The 14,611-nt window shown below is 37.5% G+C and overlaps 1 protein-coding gene across 11 annotated transcripts in view; it reads right to left on the reverse strand.

Annotated features, from left to right (window-relative positions):
• The window catches only part of UNC79 (unc-79 homolog, NALCN channel complex subunit), a 108,465-nt gene that overhangs the window by 28,384 nt on the left and 65,470 nt on the right, over positions 1 to 14,611 (reverse strand). For 9 of the 11 annotated variants that reach the window (XM_050335074.1, XM_050335070.1, XM_050335069.1 and 6 more), the window contains 9 exons: positions 13,289 to 13,405; positions 11,264 to 11,347; positions 8,822 to 8,924; positions 6,943 to 7,083; positions 3,365 to 3,403; positions 2,280 to 2,392; positions 2,110 to 2,195; positions 1,428 to 1,601; positions 60 to 128 (listed from right to left, as the gene is read on the reverse strand). In XM_050335074.1, the coding sequence (XP_050191031.1) occupies positions 60 to 128; positions 1,428 to 1,601; positions 2,110 to 2,195; positions 2,280 to 2,392; positions 3,365 to 3,403; positions 6,943 to 7,083; positions 8,822 to 8,924; positions 11,264 to 11,347; positions 13,289 to 13,405 (926 nt within the window). The remainder of the gene's footprint in view (positions 1 to 59; positions 129 to 1,427; positions 1,602 to 2,109; positions 2,196 to 2,279; positions 2,393 to 3,364; positions 3,404 to 6,942; positions 7,084 to 8,821; positions 8,925 to 11,263; positions 11,348 to 13,288; positions 13,406 to 14,611) is intronic. The other 2 variants (XM_050335077.1, XM_050335068.1) reach the window with 1 other exon arrangement.

Genomic DNA, 14,611 nt, shown 5'->3' on the forward strand with positions numbered 1-14,611 from the left:
TACAGTAGCATGGGCTGGCTAAATCTGAGGCAATAGAATTTTGTCTTCTTAGAACTTACCCTGGTGGCACTAGTGGTAGGTATCTTCAACAAGCAAATCATGATTCTTAAACTAGAGTCTAAAGAACACTGAACATATTTGAAGACAAAAAAGAAAAATTAAAAAAACAGAGTTAGTACCTTTCTGTGCATATCTTACTGTGGTAGCAGCTATGAGTAAGTTATAGGCAGAGCCTGAAAAATGATCTATACTTACTTTCTCTAAAGTGGCTTATTCCTGAACACAATCATACCCCTTCAGTGGTAACATACCACAGCATATGGGATCATTCCACTAAAGGGCTAGTTTAGGAAAGTTAGCTTTACTCCATGAGAAAAAACGGAAATCAGAGTAAACACTCCATCTTAAAGGTTCTGTGAATGGCACATATGCAGTTGGAACCACTAAGATCCAATTAATTTCTTTCTATTTATTTCAGTTACATAAGATGCAGCAGATTGGGGTGGCTAGTATGCAGAGGGAATGGTTATTGCCTCTTTGGCTTAATAAATGCTGCAGGATAATGTCTTAATCTTCCCAAACCTAAAGAGGTTTCAAGATCTGACTATTGCATAATACTGCCAAAGAATTTAATATAATTCATGTACTTGAGCGATGACCCCCAATTTAAAAGACAATGTTATCAGTCACAAAATTAGCTCATACTGAACAACACTGCTTTGCACAGAAGAAATTACCACTGGGCTCATTCATACCATAGGAAATAAAGTCAGAGTAAGAGCATCAGAATTCCAGGTTTACTGGAAAGACTCAGAAAAGTTTTTACTGTCTTTACTGAAAAGACATTTGGAAATACACACCTAGGAGATAAGATCCTGCTGTGTGTCCTCTGAGCTCTCAGAAAGCAGAGCCTAAAGCTTCTAGATTCAGTTTCTGCAAGTGTATTCTGATTACAGCCAGAACTACAACCTGATCAGCCAAACAAGCTAGGTCAAATTCCCAGTAGTCTCAGTTGTCTCTGCCTGTCTGACTACTGTGTACTTTCAGGAAATTAATTAAGTGGTGCTGCTCCTCTTGAGAGTTTTATTTAGTTTTAATGGTTAAAACCACATGAATTTTTATTGCCTAAATGTTGACTCTCTCAAATACAGTATTCTAATCTGACAAAGGGTATGGAAAGCATATCGGCAAAAACACAAAAAGAAGCAAAGAGTACTCTGGTTAGAGTTGCTATTGTTACCCACAGAAAACATAATTAAAAGGATAGAACAGAAATGCAATAAATCCAGTCCTCTGAAAACATTAGTCGAATCATTAGAAAATATTCACAACAACCCACTCTGATTGGTCATCCACAGTTTTCCCACTGTTTCAGTACACCCTGAACAATGGCAGTGTCTCTCGTTTCAGATATCCATACATCATACCTTAAGTGGCAAAACACATGGGAGTTTAGTAAGAAAGGTCTGAAACTGATTACTGATCGTGGTCCAGAGGTTGCTGGGTGAATCCATCGGCAAGGCTTCCATAAAGGTAGCAATGTTTTCCAAACAGCGTAGCATTGCCCCCCCTGCTGGCAAATTCTTTTTGTTGTTTAAACCCTGGGAGAGAAAATGAGAACCGTGAGCAAATGTACACGTGCAGAAATGGTCCCTTTGGAACTGCTGAGGTTAATTTGTTCAGAACAAATACCACTCAACTTCTCTGTGATGTTAATGAATATGTGACATTCATGTGTTAGTACAATTCAGTTCCTAAACTACTGGCCAGAAGATTTTGAGCCAAAATGTTTTAAGCAGGATCCTAACTCTTAAGGAGGAATGGGCCACACTGCCAACGAATAGGATAGCTCCAGGAGCTGGTCTGAGGTTAAAAAAAGAAAAGAAAGCAAAGCAAAACAAAACAAAACAAAACCAAAGAAACAAACAAACAAAAAAATTACTAGTGAGAGCAAAACCCAGAAGGAAAATGGTGAGGATAGCTTGCTTCCAGGGAGGCCAACACAAAAATTTACATTGTTTTTGATGATGCAAGTTTGAACTTGAATGAGGAGAGATCCAATATGCTTGATAAAACTAGCACCATTAATACAGCCAATTGTCAACATACCTCTAAGAGTTGGCTCAGAGCAGCGATGGAACTCAGCTCACTGAAGTCCATAAGGGACGTGGCCAGGGTCCTTAAAAAGCTTCCATCTGAAATTCAAAGGACATTTTTGCAATGGGTGCTCATACAGAGGAAACCAACATTCAGAAATGCACTCAGGTATGGCACGTTACCTTTAATAATGCTCTGGAAGAGCTGAGGGAAGATGCCATTGGGAGCCAGCTGATGGAACACACAACGGAGGAACTGCTTGGCCACACCTGCAGCATTTCCAGGGATCATCATGCTGAAACAAAGGCAAGAAAAAAGAAGAAAAAAATTGCACTGCAGATGAAACACTTCTCAAAGCTAACTACGTGGAGAAAATAATGATGCTACTCTTTCTAATTGTTCAGTTTTGAGTGAGACAGTCAAAAGTAGAACTGTCCTGATGCCCCCAAAAGTTTAATGTATTGATTTTATGACTTCAGCTCAACTATGAAGAGCTCAAAAAGTTATATGCACATACCTAAAGCATTTGTCTCAATAAATATTTGTATTTGTATTTTTCCTGATTCTCCAGTTTTATTTGTGAGTTATCTGAGTTTGAAATACAATCCTGCCCTCACTTTTTGTATTTCAGTGACACAGGGTAAAGTTCTCTGCTTTACCAATATACATATGAACAAGTAAACATAAGCATAATAATATTTATTTGCCTCTTGCAATTTTCTTCAACAGATTAAGTACTTCCTAATAACTCATAAATGACTGGTTTCATTTAAAAAGCTAAAGTATTACCTATTTACTCATAAACTGCGTATCTTAACGTGCTTTAGAGCTTCTCAAAATGAATTTATCCTATTCAGCATCTTTTTTACATCATAAGACAACACTATCAGGGATTATCCATGGCCAAGGACAATTCACTTGACTGAATCTTCCTTCAGAGGATGTATGGAGATAATTCATCAAGACAAATACTGAACACTGGGCAAGTTAGAAAAAGCTGCATTGAAATTGTGAAAACCAGGCAGCCTCTTTAAATTACATTTGAATCTGAGTTTTTTCATGTTTAATAAATATGAATAAGGGTTCCTGTTCATCTTCAGAACACACATGTTATTTGAAACAAGTGGAAAAGAGCAGTTTTTGCCTCTTACTCACAAACCTTAAATAACATTTTTTAAAAGTTAAATTTAGTTGATTTCAGGGTTAGGGAATACAACGTTTTAGATTCATTTTTTCATTTTTGTCAAGGTATCGTTTGGTACCATACCTTTCTGCTTGATTAGAAAAACTGGTGCTTGATGCCAACCTGGAATAAAAATAAAAAAGTAATTGAAGTTCATATGCGCTTTTTTGGTTTTCGTTTTTAAGTAAGCCAATAAAGTATTACTTTAAATAAATAATGATCAACAATTTTAGAGAACATTTAAAATGTCACCAGAAGGATCTTCTGTAGAGCACTTAAATTCAGAAAAATCATGTTTGCATGACATATAAACTCTATTCACTCTTGCAGTCTCACTAATACTTTACAGCTCTAAAGACAAATCTGCTTGACTCCCTCTACTAACACAAAGATAATGAAGCTATTGCCTTACAGCACATCATGGATAATAACCAATTTTTTTTAGAGTGAAAGAAAGTTTGCCAGAAGCTGCCTACTGACTGAATTGTTTCTGATTAACACAGCAACACAGACTAAGCAAAAATTCTCTGCTTGGCAGTCTGAAGTGAGGCTCCTAGTTCCCGATTTTGGCACCTAAATAACTGGCCTAATTTCAGAAATACTAAATATCTACGAGCTCTGACAAAGTCAGATGAGAAAGACTGCGTTCCCAAAAATCAGGTCATTTATTTTAGTACCTAAATATAGACTTTAAAGCCAAATATGGGCATTCAGTGATGAAAATACAGAACACAACCTTAAAGTAAAATGCACTTTAATATGCAGGACATGTAAATGAACAGAATCAGGGCTTACAATGTCAAAGCAACACATGCTTAATAATAAAAGCCACTAAAAAGCAGTTATAAACATGTACACAGGAAACATCTCTTACATACAAAATACCATGCAATTTTTACTTTAATCTGTTGCACACTAGTATTTCACATGGTATAAGACAATATACCTAAGTGGAAAGTTCAGAGAGCTACACTATTTTATATTTGCTGATGATCTGGCCTTCAATGTTTATTTTTGATTTATGATCCTTTTAGGCTGTTGCTCACCCTCTGTTCTGAAGACAATTTCCTCTCTAAATACCACAGCAAAATCCAAAAAGGACCCTAAAGCAGCTCTTTTGAATGCAACAGCGTAAACCAAAATGGATGGTGATCTTCATTAATTATGCATGGCAAGCTGGGGACACAGCATACTGTCAACAGTGCAATAATCTCAAACTGGATGGTGCAGGGGATTGAAGATTAAATTCTCTTCAGTTGTTACAGCATAAATCAGAAAACCTCATTAGAGTTCCTGACTCCGCTACTGTTAAGAGGAATCCACACTAAAATACAACATATTAATTCTGCTGTGCAAAGTCCAATGTTTTTCTCTCCTTTTGAATTTGATAATGCAAGCATGGGTTTTATGATAAACAAAGTATTTGGTTTCTAACTTTGGAAAAACTTCATGAATCATACACTACATTGAACACCTGGGAACACGGGAAACTTTGTGAAATGTACAGTTTGTATGTATTTACCATTACTCTAAATATTTTAGTTGCACAAAGGCCATGAACTCCCATCATTACCTCCACTTTGCAGATCACAAAGCAGAAGAGTAAATGGACAGTAGACCATAAATGGATGTGTTTAAATCTGTACACGTCAGGAATGGAAGTTAAGCTTTTCAAAGCTTTTCATTACCTCAAGAGTCTAAATGTAACTTTCAAACCCAGTTTTACTGTTTAGAAAGCTAAATCTCCTGGAAATCTATGAAATAAGAATCACCAAATCAAAAATCTTGATTCAGGAACCAGAGCATAAACTCAAATTCATGTCAGAATCTTAGGAACATGTCAATCTCTAATTCTAAGGCACAAAATTTTTTGTTTTATAAAAATCACAATAGATGCCTCTCTGCATCCGCTTGTTCCCAAATAACTTTTGAAAATCTTTCTGTGTTGTTGTTTAGATGTTCTGAAAGACCTTGGATTACCCAACTGCATGTTTCCTCTTCTATGCATGAAAGCAATAGTTCTTTTTGTAAGAAAAAAAATGCAAAAAGTCTAACTCATTCTCCTTTCTGCTGCTAAATGGGTATCTGGAGGTAATGATATGGCATTGCTAGATGAAAGAAAGACTTAGGTTACATACATGAGGCACCAGAATGGCTCTCTGCCTTTATATGCTACTTATTTAGCATATATTCAAAATTATGTCTTTGTGGGGAGCCTCTTATTGGACTTAGAATTTATCCCAAACTACAGCCAGTAGCAACAAGACAGGACGTTACTGGGAATGCCCCATGTCGTACTGTCATCTGCTGCTCTAAAACAATCAGCTGTCCCACTCCAAAGATGCAGCATTTCCCCCTCAAAACACAGAAAAAAGTAGCCCACTTAGCCTGCATCCCTTGATAATTCATCTTCCAGATTATTTACTCTCTGTGGCTGTAGTACTGCTGTATTTACAAGAGTCACACAGAATCAGCATCTGTCTAGATTAGAAACTTTGCCTCCACTGGAGTTAATTAGCAGTGATGGCAGGGAACTGCAGCCTTGCAATTAATGGAAATAGAGGACTTGAATAGCTGCTGTGTTTAAACAGAATTGGGAAGGTAATGGAGAGGCAGGGCTGTGAAGAGCCATGCCCCTGCAGAAGCCACAGTCAAGCAAATTGAACTTCAGCCACTAAAAAGAACATGGAGGAGGAGAGCATCGTTTCTATATGTCTAGTGCTGCTCAGAAATTTATTCCATAACACCCCCAACACACCCACCCCACCTCTGAGGCAAAAAGCTGTGGAAGTGGCCAAGGCAGCAACCACAGGTAATGTGTTTTAGGACCTCATCAGAGGCAACCTCAGGTATGCTAATGAATGACCCTACCCAGGAGTCCTCCAGGAGCAAAGTTCAGAAAAGCTGATCACACTTCTGCATAACTTCTAAAGCAGGAATCACATAAAAGTGAAAAATTCTGTCAAAGCAGGAAAAAGCGGGAGCCAAGAGAATTCATATTTTGTAAGAAGCACAGAAGCTGTTTAAGAATATTACAGTGGAAGCACAGGGCAAAGGTACTGTACTTGTTAAAAAAGATTTCAAGAGAGCAGAAGAAAGTAAAGTGAAGGAGATTATTAGAAAAAAGAAGGCTTCTTTCATAAAGATGAAGTCACATCTCAAATGAACACAAATAGGATATAAAAACCACAGGAAGGCAGGCCAAAATAACAGTTCAAGGAGCAACTAGCAGGAGGAATAAAAACTAACAGTAAATTTTTCTTCACAGAAAACAAGATCAAGAAGCATGCCAGTTGCTGCATCAAATACTGTTCAGGTAATAAACAGGGTAGTAAATAAATAAGGATACTGCAGAAAATGTGAATTTGTTCTTTACATCACTGCTTACAGTAGGACAAACTGAGGAGATTCCTGAGCTGGAATCTCCCTTTGGAGAGTATAAAGGGAGAACGTCAAAGGAGCTGCCCAAAATTGAACTAACAGTGGAAGAAGTTACATAAAAAATTTATAAAATGATGAGTAACGAAGACACAGACAGAAACAGATGTTATTCACTTAAGAGTTCTAAAAGATATACCTTTTTAGAGTGAAGTTTATGTAAACCAACTTCCAGGCACAAAATTCTTTCAATCTTATTGGAGAGAGGAAAGTCCTGAATTTACCTTCCTACAGACTGCATGATGTCCAACAGCAGAGGAGCAGCCAAGTCTGGACTAAGGTGAATGAAGGTTGAGAGCACAACTATGGCCAGGCCTAGTGTTTCTTCATCATATTCTTCAAGAATAGCCCCACAGTCATGGCACCTGCAAAGAACAGTTTTGAAAACTGATGTTAACAAATTTAAAACAAAGTATTATTATGCATGCATCTGTGTATAATTATGTCTTTTAAAATACTATTACTTATTACATTCTATTCCAAATTTATTTAGAAAGATAACACAATTGTTATCTTTCTATAATTAATAACAGTCCTTAGCTTTTAAACATTAATTAAGCTTCTCACTGGCTGCAGTGGCTGTTTCTTTAGTGACCAATGAAAGAGGGCCACAGGGCTGGCCTTGTTTTGAGTCCTTCAGTGGTAATTGTATTCCAACTCTCTCACAGTATTGGTCTGCTACAGTTTGCACTATCCAAGAGAAATCTGCAGCAGTGAAGACTAGCCCTCAGCAATGTGGAGCACAGGCCAATCCGTGTCACTTGGACTCAGGAGAGGGGTCAAATCCCTGGCACTCTTCTGTTTAGCAGCATAGACACAAACAATGACACTCACAGATGATCTTAAAGAGATGGAACAATTTCACATTGCCCTCCCTGTCAGTCATGAATTATGAATAACAAATTACACAATTAGGAAACAATATGATTGGTTCCCACAGCAGTTACAGCTATTAAGAAATAAATGAAAGGACCTTTCAGGGGCACAGAACCTTAGATTTCAGACAAGTCTCTTTTCCCAGGGCAGATTTGCTTCTGAGTCACTTATCCTTCCTGAAATCCTCAAAGACAACTGATGAAATTCTGAAAGGGCTCTATAATGTCTAATTATAAAGGGGATGTCAGATTTAGGAGAGATGAGACAGGCTTTCACAACCTAGCAGAAAGGCAAACCAATGTGGGAAACTGGCATATCTCAGCCCAGTAGGAAGGCTTGCTTAATTTGATCAATCAGTTGCTAATGACTCCAACAGATTGTGAGATTTTAACTTAATGGAACTGAACAGGCAATTTTCTTGCCTTTCTTACTGAACAGAAAGAAAATATGCCAACAAAGCCATGAAAGTCAAGCTGAGTCGGTCTGTATGTTAATAAGTGATGCTTAAGCTTTGGTGAAATGGCCAAGGGAAGTGCCACAGACCAGACTAACTTTTGGGATGCTTCGCTTTGTCACACAGTAAGGTCCACTCCTTGCCACGGCCTGCACAATGGCCCTGTCTTTCTCCAGTGATTATCCTTGCATGTTTGGACTGAGCACGCAAGAACCTGTGGTTTCTCTTCCCAAGTACTGCATGGCTCCCTGATGGCTGCTCTACTTCTCCATTAAATGAACACATTTCTGTTTAACACTTCCTTTAGAGGCATTTGAAGCAACCAGTTAGGGTTTGAAAAGCTTTGAGGATCAGTGAGTATCAGCTCTAAAAATGCTACATTGATTACACGATTACCTGTACCAATTTCAACAGAAACCCGAAGGAATTTTTATACAGAACTTCTTTTTTTTCCCTAAGACAAAAGTGGTTTCTGATGGATCACAAAGAACCCTTGATTTAAAATAGGATGGAAAGTGCTTCCCTTGCCCTCTGTGCACACACACTAGCCTGAGTCATCACTTCACCTGTGCAAATCATCCAGGTCCTACTGAATTAAAACTTCGTCTTGCTGGCAGTGTTTAGGAAGTGTTTACCTCAGGGTAAAAACAATTAAGGAAAAAACTTGGCATAGAGATAAATAATAGAATGTTTCCATAAAGTATATCTATACTTTACTTGACATATTTGAAGTTCAACTAGTTCTTTGAAAGGAGCAGAAAAAAAAAACTTACTTGTCAGTCATCATAATGGGCTGGTCATCAGCAAATTCTTCTGGTGCAGGTACAAACATACTGACTATACTGGGTGCTGACAGCAAGCTAGATTTTGTGGCACCTTATGGCAATTAGGGGAAAAATTAAAAAAAAAAAAAAAAAAAAAAAAGAAAGAAAATCACTAAACAGAAATCCAAAGTGCTTGAAGATCATAATGGTTGTACTATGCCTAGAAATAAGAAATAAACTGTGTCCACAAAATGATACATAGCACATTCCTTGCTTCTGCCAGATTATTCCAATTACCTAGAACTATCAATTAAAAGTAAATAAATAAATCCTTGGTGAAAAAAGATAACAAATAACAAAAATTCCAGGAAAGTGGATACAATTGTATCTAGTAGGGAGGATGGTTCTACAGTTGCTATGAGACTGGACATCAGAAGATTTGCATTCTTCTCCCCCTACTCGTGAAGAATTAACTTTCCACAGTTCTCAGTGACATGAAGAGGAAAATAAGTTCATCTGTCTCAAAACCAGGTCATCAATCTATTCATACCATCCCTAACAGAACCACAGGAGAGAAACCAGAAAAGGACAGATAGAAGAAATAATTCATAAGGAGTTGAGAAATATTGAGAACATTGGAGGGCTGATCATTAGAAATGCTTTCTATTGAAAAGTCTTCACAAATATCTTTATTCTTCAAAGTTGAGTTTTTCAGCTGGGGGCACAGCCATTGTGATCACGCCAACATATGGGGTTACCTTCACCTTTGGCACTTTATATGCACCTAATTTCTAATAGATGCTTGTTTTAGTAGGAAAAGTTATGTATAATGAAAGATCCAAACTCCTGGCTTCTGAGAGTACTGCTTTCCAGAATTACAGCAATATTGGTAGTCTTGCTGTCTAACTTCTCTCCAGTAAGGTGACTTTCCTCCCTTGGTCCCTTTGTTTTCATTAAGGAGGCAACAGTAATTAAAAAAAAAAATCCAGACCCAAACAAAAACAAATAATACAGAAAAGGCAACTCTCCAGCTAGTGTGATTGCTCAGAAACACTCAAGAATAATCACACTCCTTCACAAGCCATCAGAAACTTGGATTAAAGTTATTGTGATGTATGAGCTACATCATTCATCTGCAATGCCTCATGATGAATATCTATATGTAAGTAGTTTCATTCTCCAGGTCACTAAGACAAAACAAGGTATTTTGCTCTTCAAGAAAAATATCTCTTTGTTGCCACATGTAGCTGACATAAAGGAAACAGCATTAACTCCTGTTCCCATACAGATCAGTTCCAATAACATATCCAGGTAGCTCAGCTGGTAAACCTCATCATTATTTATATAAGCTGTCCCTCAAGAGTGTCTCACTATAAAGACCAATTTAGGAAAAGCTCGTTTTGTGAACCAACTTTTAAAAGAGTATCAAAGTTCTTTTGATGCCAATTCAACCACAGATTAAATAATCCATTATTGACTTTCTGGATGCTTCAATCTGTAGATTCAGATTTAATGTTAACATTAGCCTGTTCTGATAATATTTAAGTATGGAAACAGAAGGAAGGTTCAGATGGAATTTATTATTAGATAACCCTGTTATGGCAGGAAAAGCAAATTTAACATCAGCTCTCAGGCAAAATAATCTAAAAAGCTCATGCCATTTCTGAAGTCCAAATATGTGGGGTGATGAGGGTTTGTTTCACAAGAATAGGACAGGTTTTCAACAAACATTTTACTAAGCATGGAAGGAAACATTTCTTCTACATAGCAAGTTCAGGACTTCATAGTGTCCCCTAAGATTTTATTGGATATGAGCAGACACTTCGGGAAGTCCAGAGTACTCCAGCCACGTAGGACAACATCCAGAATGCAAGGAATAGGAATAGATCTTCAGGTATTTCTAGACAAGTTTTTCCTTCCCCTCACAAATGCAAAAAGATCCCTCTGCCATGACTTTGGAAGATTCAGTGTTGTGTTCTCTATATTTAAGTCCCCATTGCAGCACACAAATGCTAAAAGCACTCATAACACGTTACAATGCTGGAATAGGACTTTTAACCACTCCAAGTGAAAATGTCTTCTCTTCTTCACTGAAGAGTAGGAAAAAACCCATGATTTAGGCAAAGGGCTGCAAGAAAGTCTGGATGTACTTCAGCTGAGAGGAAGTTTGTAAAGAAATGAAATTCAACCGCACTCTGCACACAGAGTCTTTTATTTCCAGGTTGACAGCCAAAACAAATAACAGAGGAAAGCCAGTACTTCCTTATCAGTGGTTCCTGTCTTAAATTAAATATTTTGTGTAATGATTTCCCAATAACCTGCAATCTACAGGACAGTTGACGGCTTTAAAACAGCTGAATGGAACATAAAATTCAGCACCATTTCATATTAGCTGTATAACTTTCCTGGCAGTCTTACCAGAGAGAGAGGTCAAATGAACACTGAACTAACCTCTGATTCTTAGTGGTGGTCCCTCCAAGTCGGGGTTTAGGCAAACAGGGACATTGCACAGCCTCTTTCCATGCTGTATCTGCTCTGTGAATAAAGAAAGAATTTCAGTCTCCGGAACTGATTCTGGCATCTGTCACCAGTCACCAGCACCAAAAGTCTTGAACAGTTAAAACAAGAGAGAGACAAACACAACTGCTACTGAAAAAAAACAACCAAAAGAGGTAATTTTTTAAGCATAGAGAGGAAGACAAAGGAAGTCCATAAAGGAAAAAGGGCACAGGTAACCAAAAAACAAAGAAAGCATTTTAGAAAAATGTCATTAAAATAGGAAAGGAAGTGCTAGCCATAAGATTTAACAAGATATGAAATATATGAACCACAAAAAGAGAAAGAGACAGTGTTTAGAAGCCAGGCACAGAATGATTTTATTCTACAGACAGCAAGCTTAAGAAAAGAGTGGTTTGAAACAGGACATGAAAGAGACACATGTTATATATCCATGTAATAAATAAATAAATTACTAAAGCGTGCATGGGCCAAACACACACCATATACTTATGTGGGATGAGACCACTCCCTAGTTGGTATATATAAATATACCAACTCATATTCTCATTTCTTAAAACTGTGCTGTGACACTGAAATTACAAATAGTCACACTGAGCATTTGTCCTGATAAAAACCCCCACCGTCCAAATAAGAATTTTACTTTGAAGCTAGTGGCTGAACTAGAGACTGAGAGGTGAAAAGCTTTCCAGAAAAGAACATTTTTTTTTGCCTCTCCATGCTTGAAGGCCTTTAGCTGACATGAATGTTGGAGAGAAAAGTCACAGATGTTGTGAAGAAAGCTACTAAACTTGCAAAAGGATTAACAAGACAGAGTTCCTAAGTGGTTCTGAGTTTTGACTCGTTTCTCTTGAATACAGACTAACTACGTCTTTCAGAAAAAAGTAGTAACTTTTTAATCTTTGAAACCCTGTCTGAGAGACCAGCTGATCCAGTTAAGTCTCTTCAATAAATAAACTTACCTGCAGATAGGACAAACCCACCATTGTTATCATTGACAAATTCTGACCTTTATGATTTAAGGATTTCCTGCTGAGCATGCTGTTCAGCAGACTGGAATAGAAAGGATAATCCTGAACTATGTACCACACCTTTAGCCACTCTTCAGCTACAAAATTTAGTTTGATGGAACTTCATGCTGAAATCTAAATTGGGGAAAAATTTCAACTCAGTCATCCAGAGCTGGTGGTGAGACAATTCATTCAGCACGCTAAGTTCCATATAACGTTTTAAGCATTCCTGTCTCTGGATGCATCTGGATCTGCTAATAAATTCCTGAGAAGCACGATTGTGTAATGTCACTAACATCAAGATGGGCATTGAAATATCTAGCATTTATGATAAACCAGAATGAATTCATTGTCTAGTGACATCTGCTATGAATTTGCTCATAAGTGAAAATGTTTTACAGAAGATAAAAACAAATAAAACAAGTAATGAGTAAATGTTGTGTTTAATTCAGTTTTCATTGCTTTGCATTCATCTTAAGGGGAGAAAAAACAGTGAGTGAACAGAAACTTCATGTGTTCAGCATGAGCTGGCAGAAACATCTCTAAAGAGAAACAAAACTGGCTGGTATAAGGCACAACTCTGTGGTGTACCAACACCATTGTAAACACACATGCAAATAAATAATTCCATGCATCAGGGATGAAATCCTATACCTAATGAAATCAACAGTGATACTTCCATTTCTTTCAATGAGGCCAGGGAATGATCCAGGTAATATGCAAAACTGTAGGTACACCACTGTACCAGGGGGTCTACCTCCCAAACATGTAGCTATTCCAACTCATACCAGATGAGAATCTTGTATTCACTACAAAGATTCACTTTGGACTTGATCTTGATTACTTATATGTGATGGTAGAACAGAAATATTCCTCTTTTTTTTTTAGTGGATTGTTACACAGTACTTGGTTTAGAAAATAAAAATAAAGAACAATAAATGCAGCTCACCAGTATCCCAAGTGCTGATATTGTGAGGAGCACTAGACTGGTGTTCCAGCTGCCTCTTCATTAGCTGGTTCATTGTCAGAGCTCCCAAAGAGCCTCTTTTCATTTGTCTGAACTGAGCTGCAAGTCAGAAATGCAAAAGGATTTCAGGAGCTCAGACAACACTTAAAACTACTCTTATATCCTGATCTTACAAGCCAGCACTATATAAATCCTGAAAGGACAATGACTCCTTGCTCTAAGGATCTTTCTTAAGTCAATATGCACTTTTCACACAACTACACAGGGTACAATTCTGGCCCCAATGCCATCAGTCAGAAGTGGCTTGGATTCACTGTGTCAACTGTCAGTGCCTTTTTATCTCCAAATATCATGAAAGCTCATCAAAACACCGGGTATCTGTGAAGGGTCAGATACTACCCCAAAATTCCCATACTGAGTCAACAAATGTATAACTTGAATCTCACTCACATACAATGTACCAAGGAAGGAAACACAGTCTCCTCCTGGAAAAAGCAAGGATTACTGCTCTCTGTCTGTGCTTACTGCAAGAAAACAAATTCACTGACACTATGTACCACCACTGTGTGCACCCTCCGTGGGTGGCACAATCTGAACATGACTCCTACATACCCACCACTCAGGCAGAACACCTGCACATTCTGCTGGCGTGTGAAGACAGCACACCTTTGAAGACGAGACCCTTTTGTAACTTAACTGCCATTTTTCCTACACGAAGTTATCAAGCAACAAGCATTCAATATTTCCTCATCCAACCATTTACTTCTTTAAAAGGATTGCTTTATGAGATATTTCTCACTGGATAATGCTCAAAATCAAAACATAAAGTGGATTTAAAATTTAACACTTTCTGTTCATGTAGGTTTGGTGTTTAGGAACGTGACTTAAGGGTGGACTTGGCTAAATTACCATGCTAAAGGCAATTTCCAACCTGAAAGGTTCTATGTATTTTCTATGCTCATATTGAAGAAGAAACAGATTATACACGATTCCTGACTTTTTTACACAATTTCTTATTTTTTTCTCCATTCATAAAAAACTTCAAATTGAATGAGCATAATACATTCACTTGGACAGTTGAGTCCAAGAAATATATTTCCACCACTGAAAATAAAATCATTGTTCACAGTATGAAGACAGAGTTTTAAGGCCATGCTTGAACAAGGACTGTGAAACTGCTGACACAACTATCCAGGAAAGCTTTTAAAATGTTGCCTTAAGTATATATTTAATTTCTTTCCTCTGCAGGGCCTTAAAGCAAGAGCAACAAAGTAAAACCTTCTCTGAATTATTATTTTCATCTGC

The sequence above is a fragment of the Myiozetetes cayanensis genome, unplaced genomic scaffold, assembly GCF_022539395.1.
Source record: "Myiozetetes cayanensis isolate MyiCay16 unplaced genomic scaffold, myiCay2020 scf6-25, whole genome shotgun sequence".
NCBI lineage: Eukaryota > Metazoa > Chordata > Aves > Passeriformes > Tyrannidae > Myiozetetes > Myiozetetes cayanensis.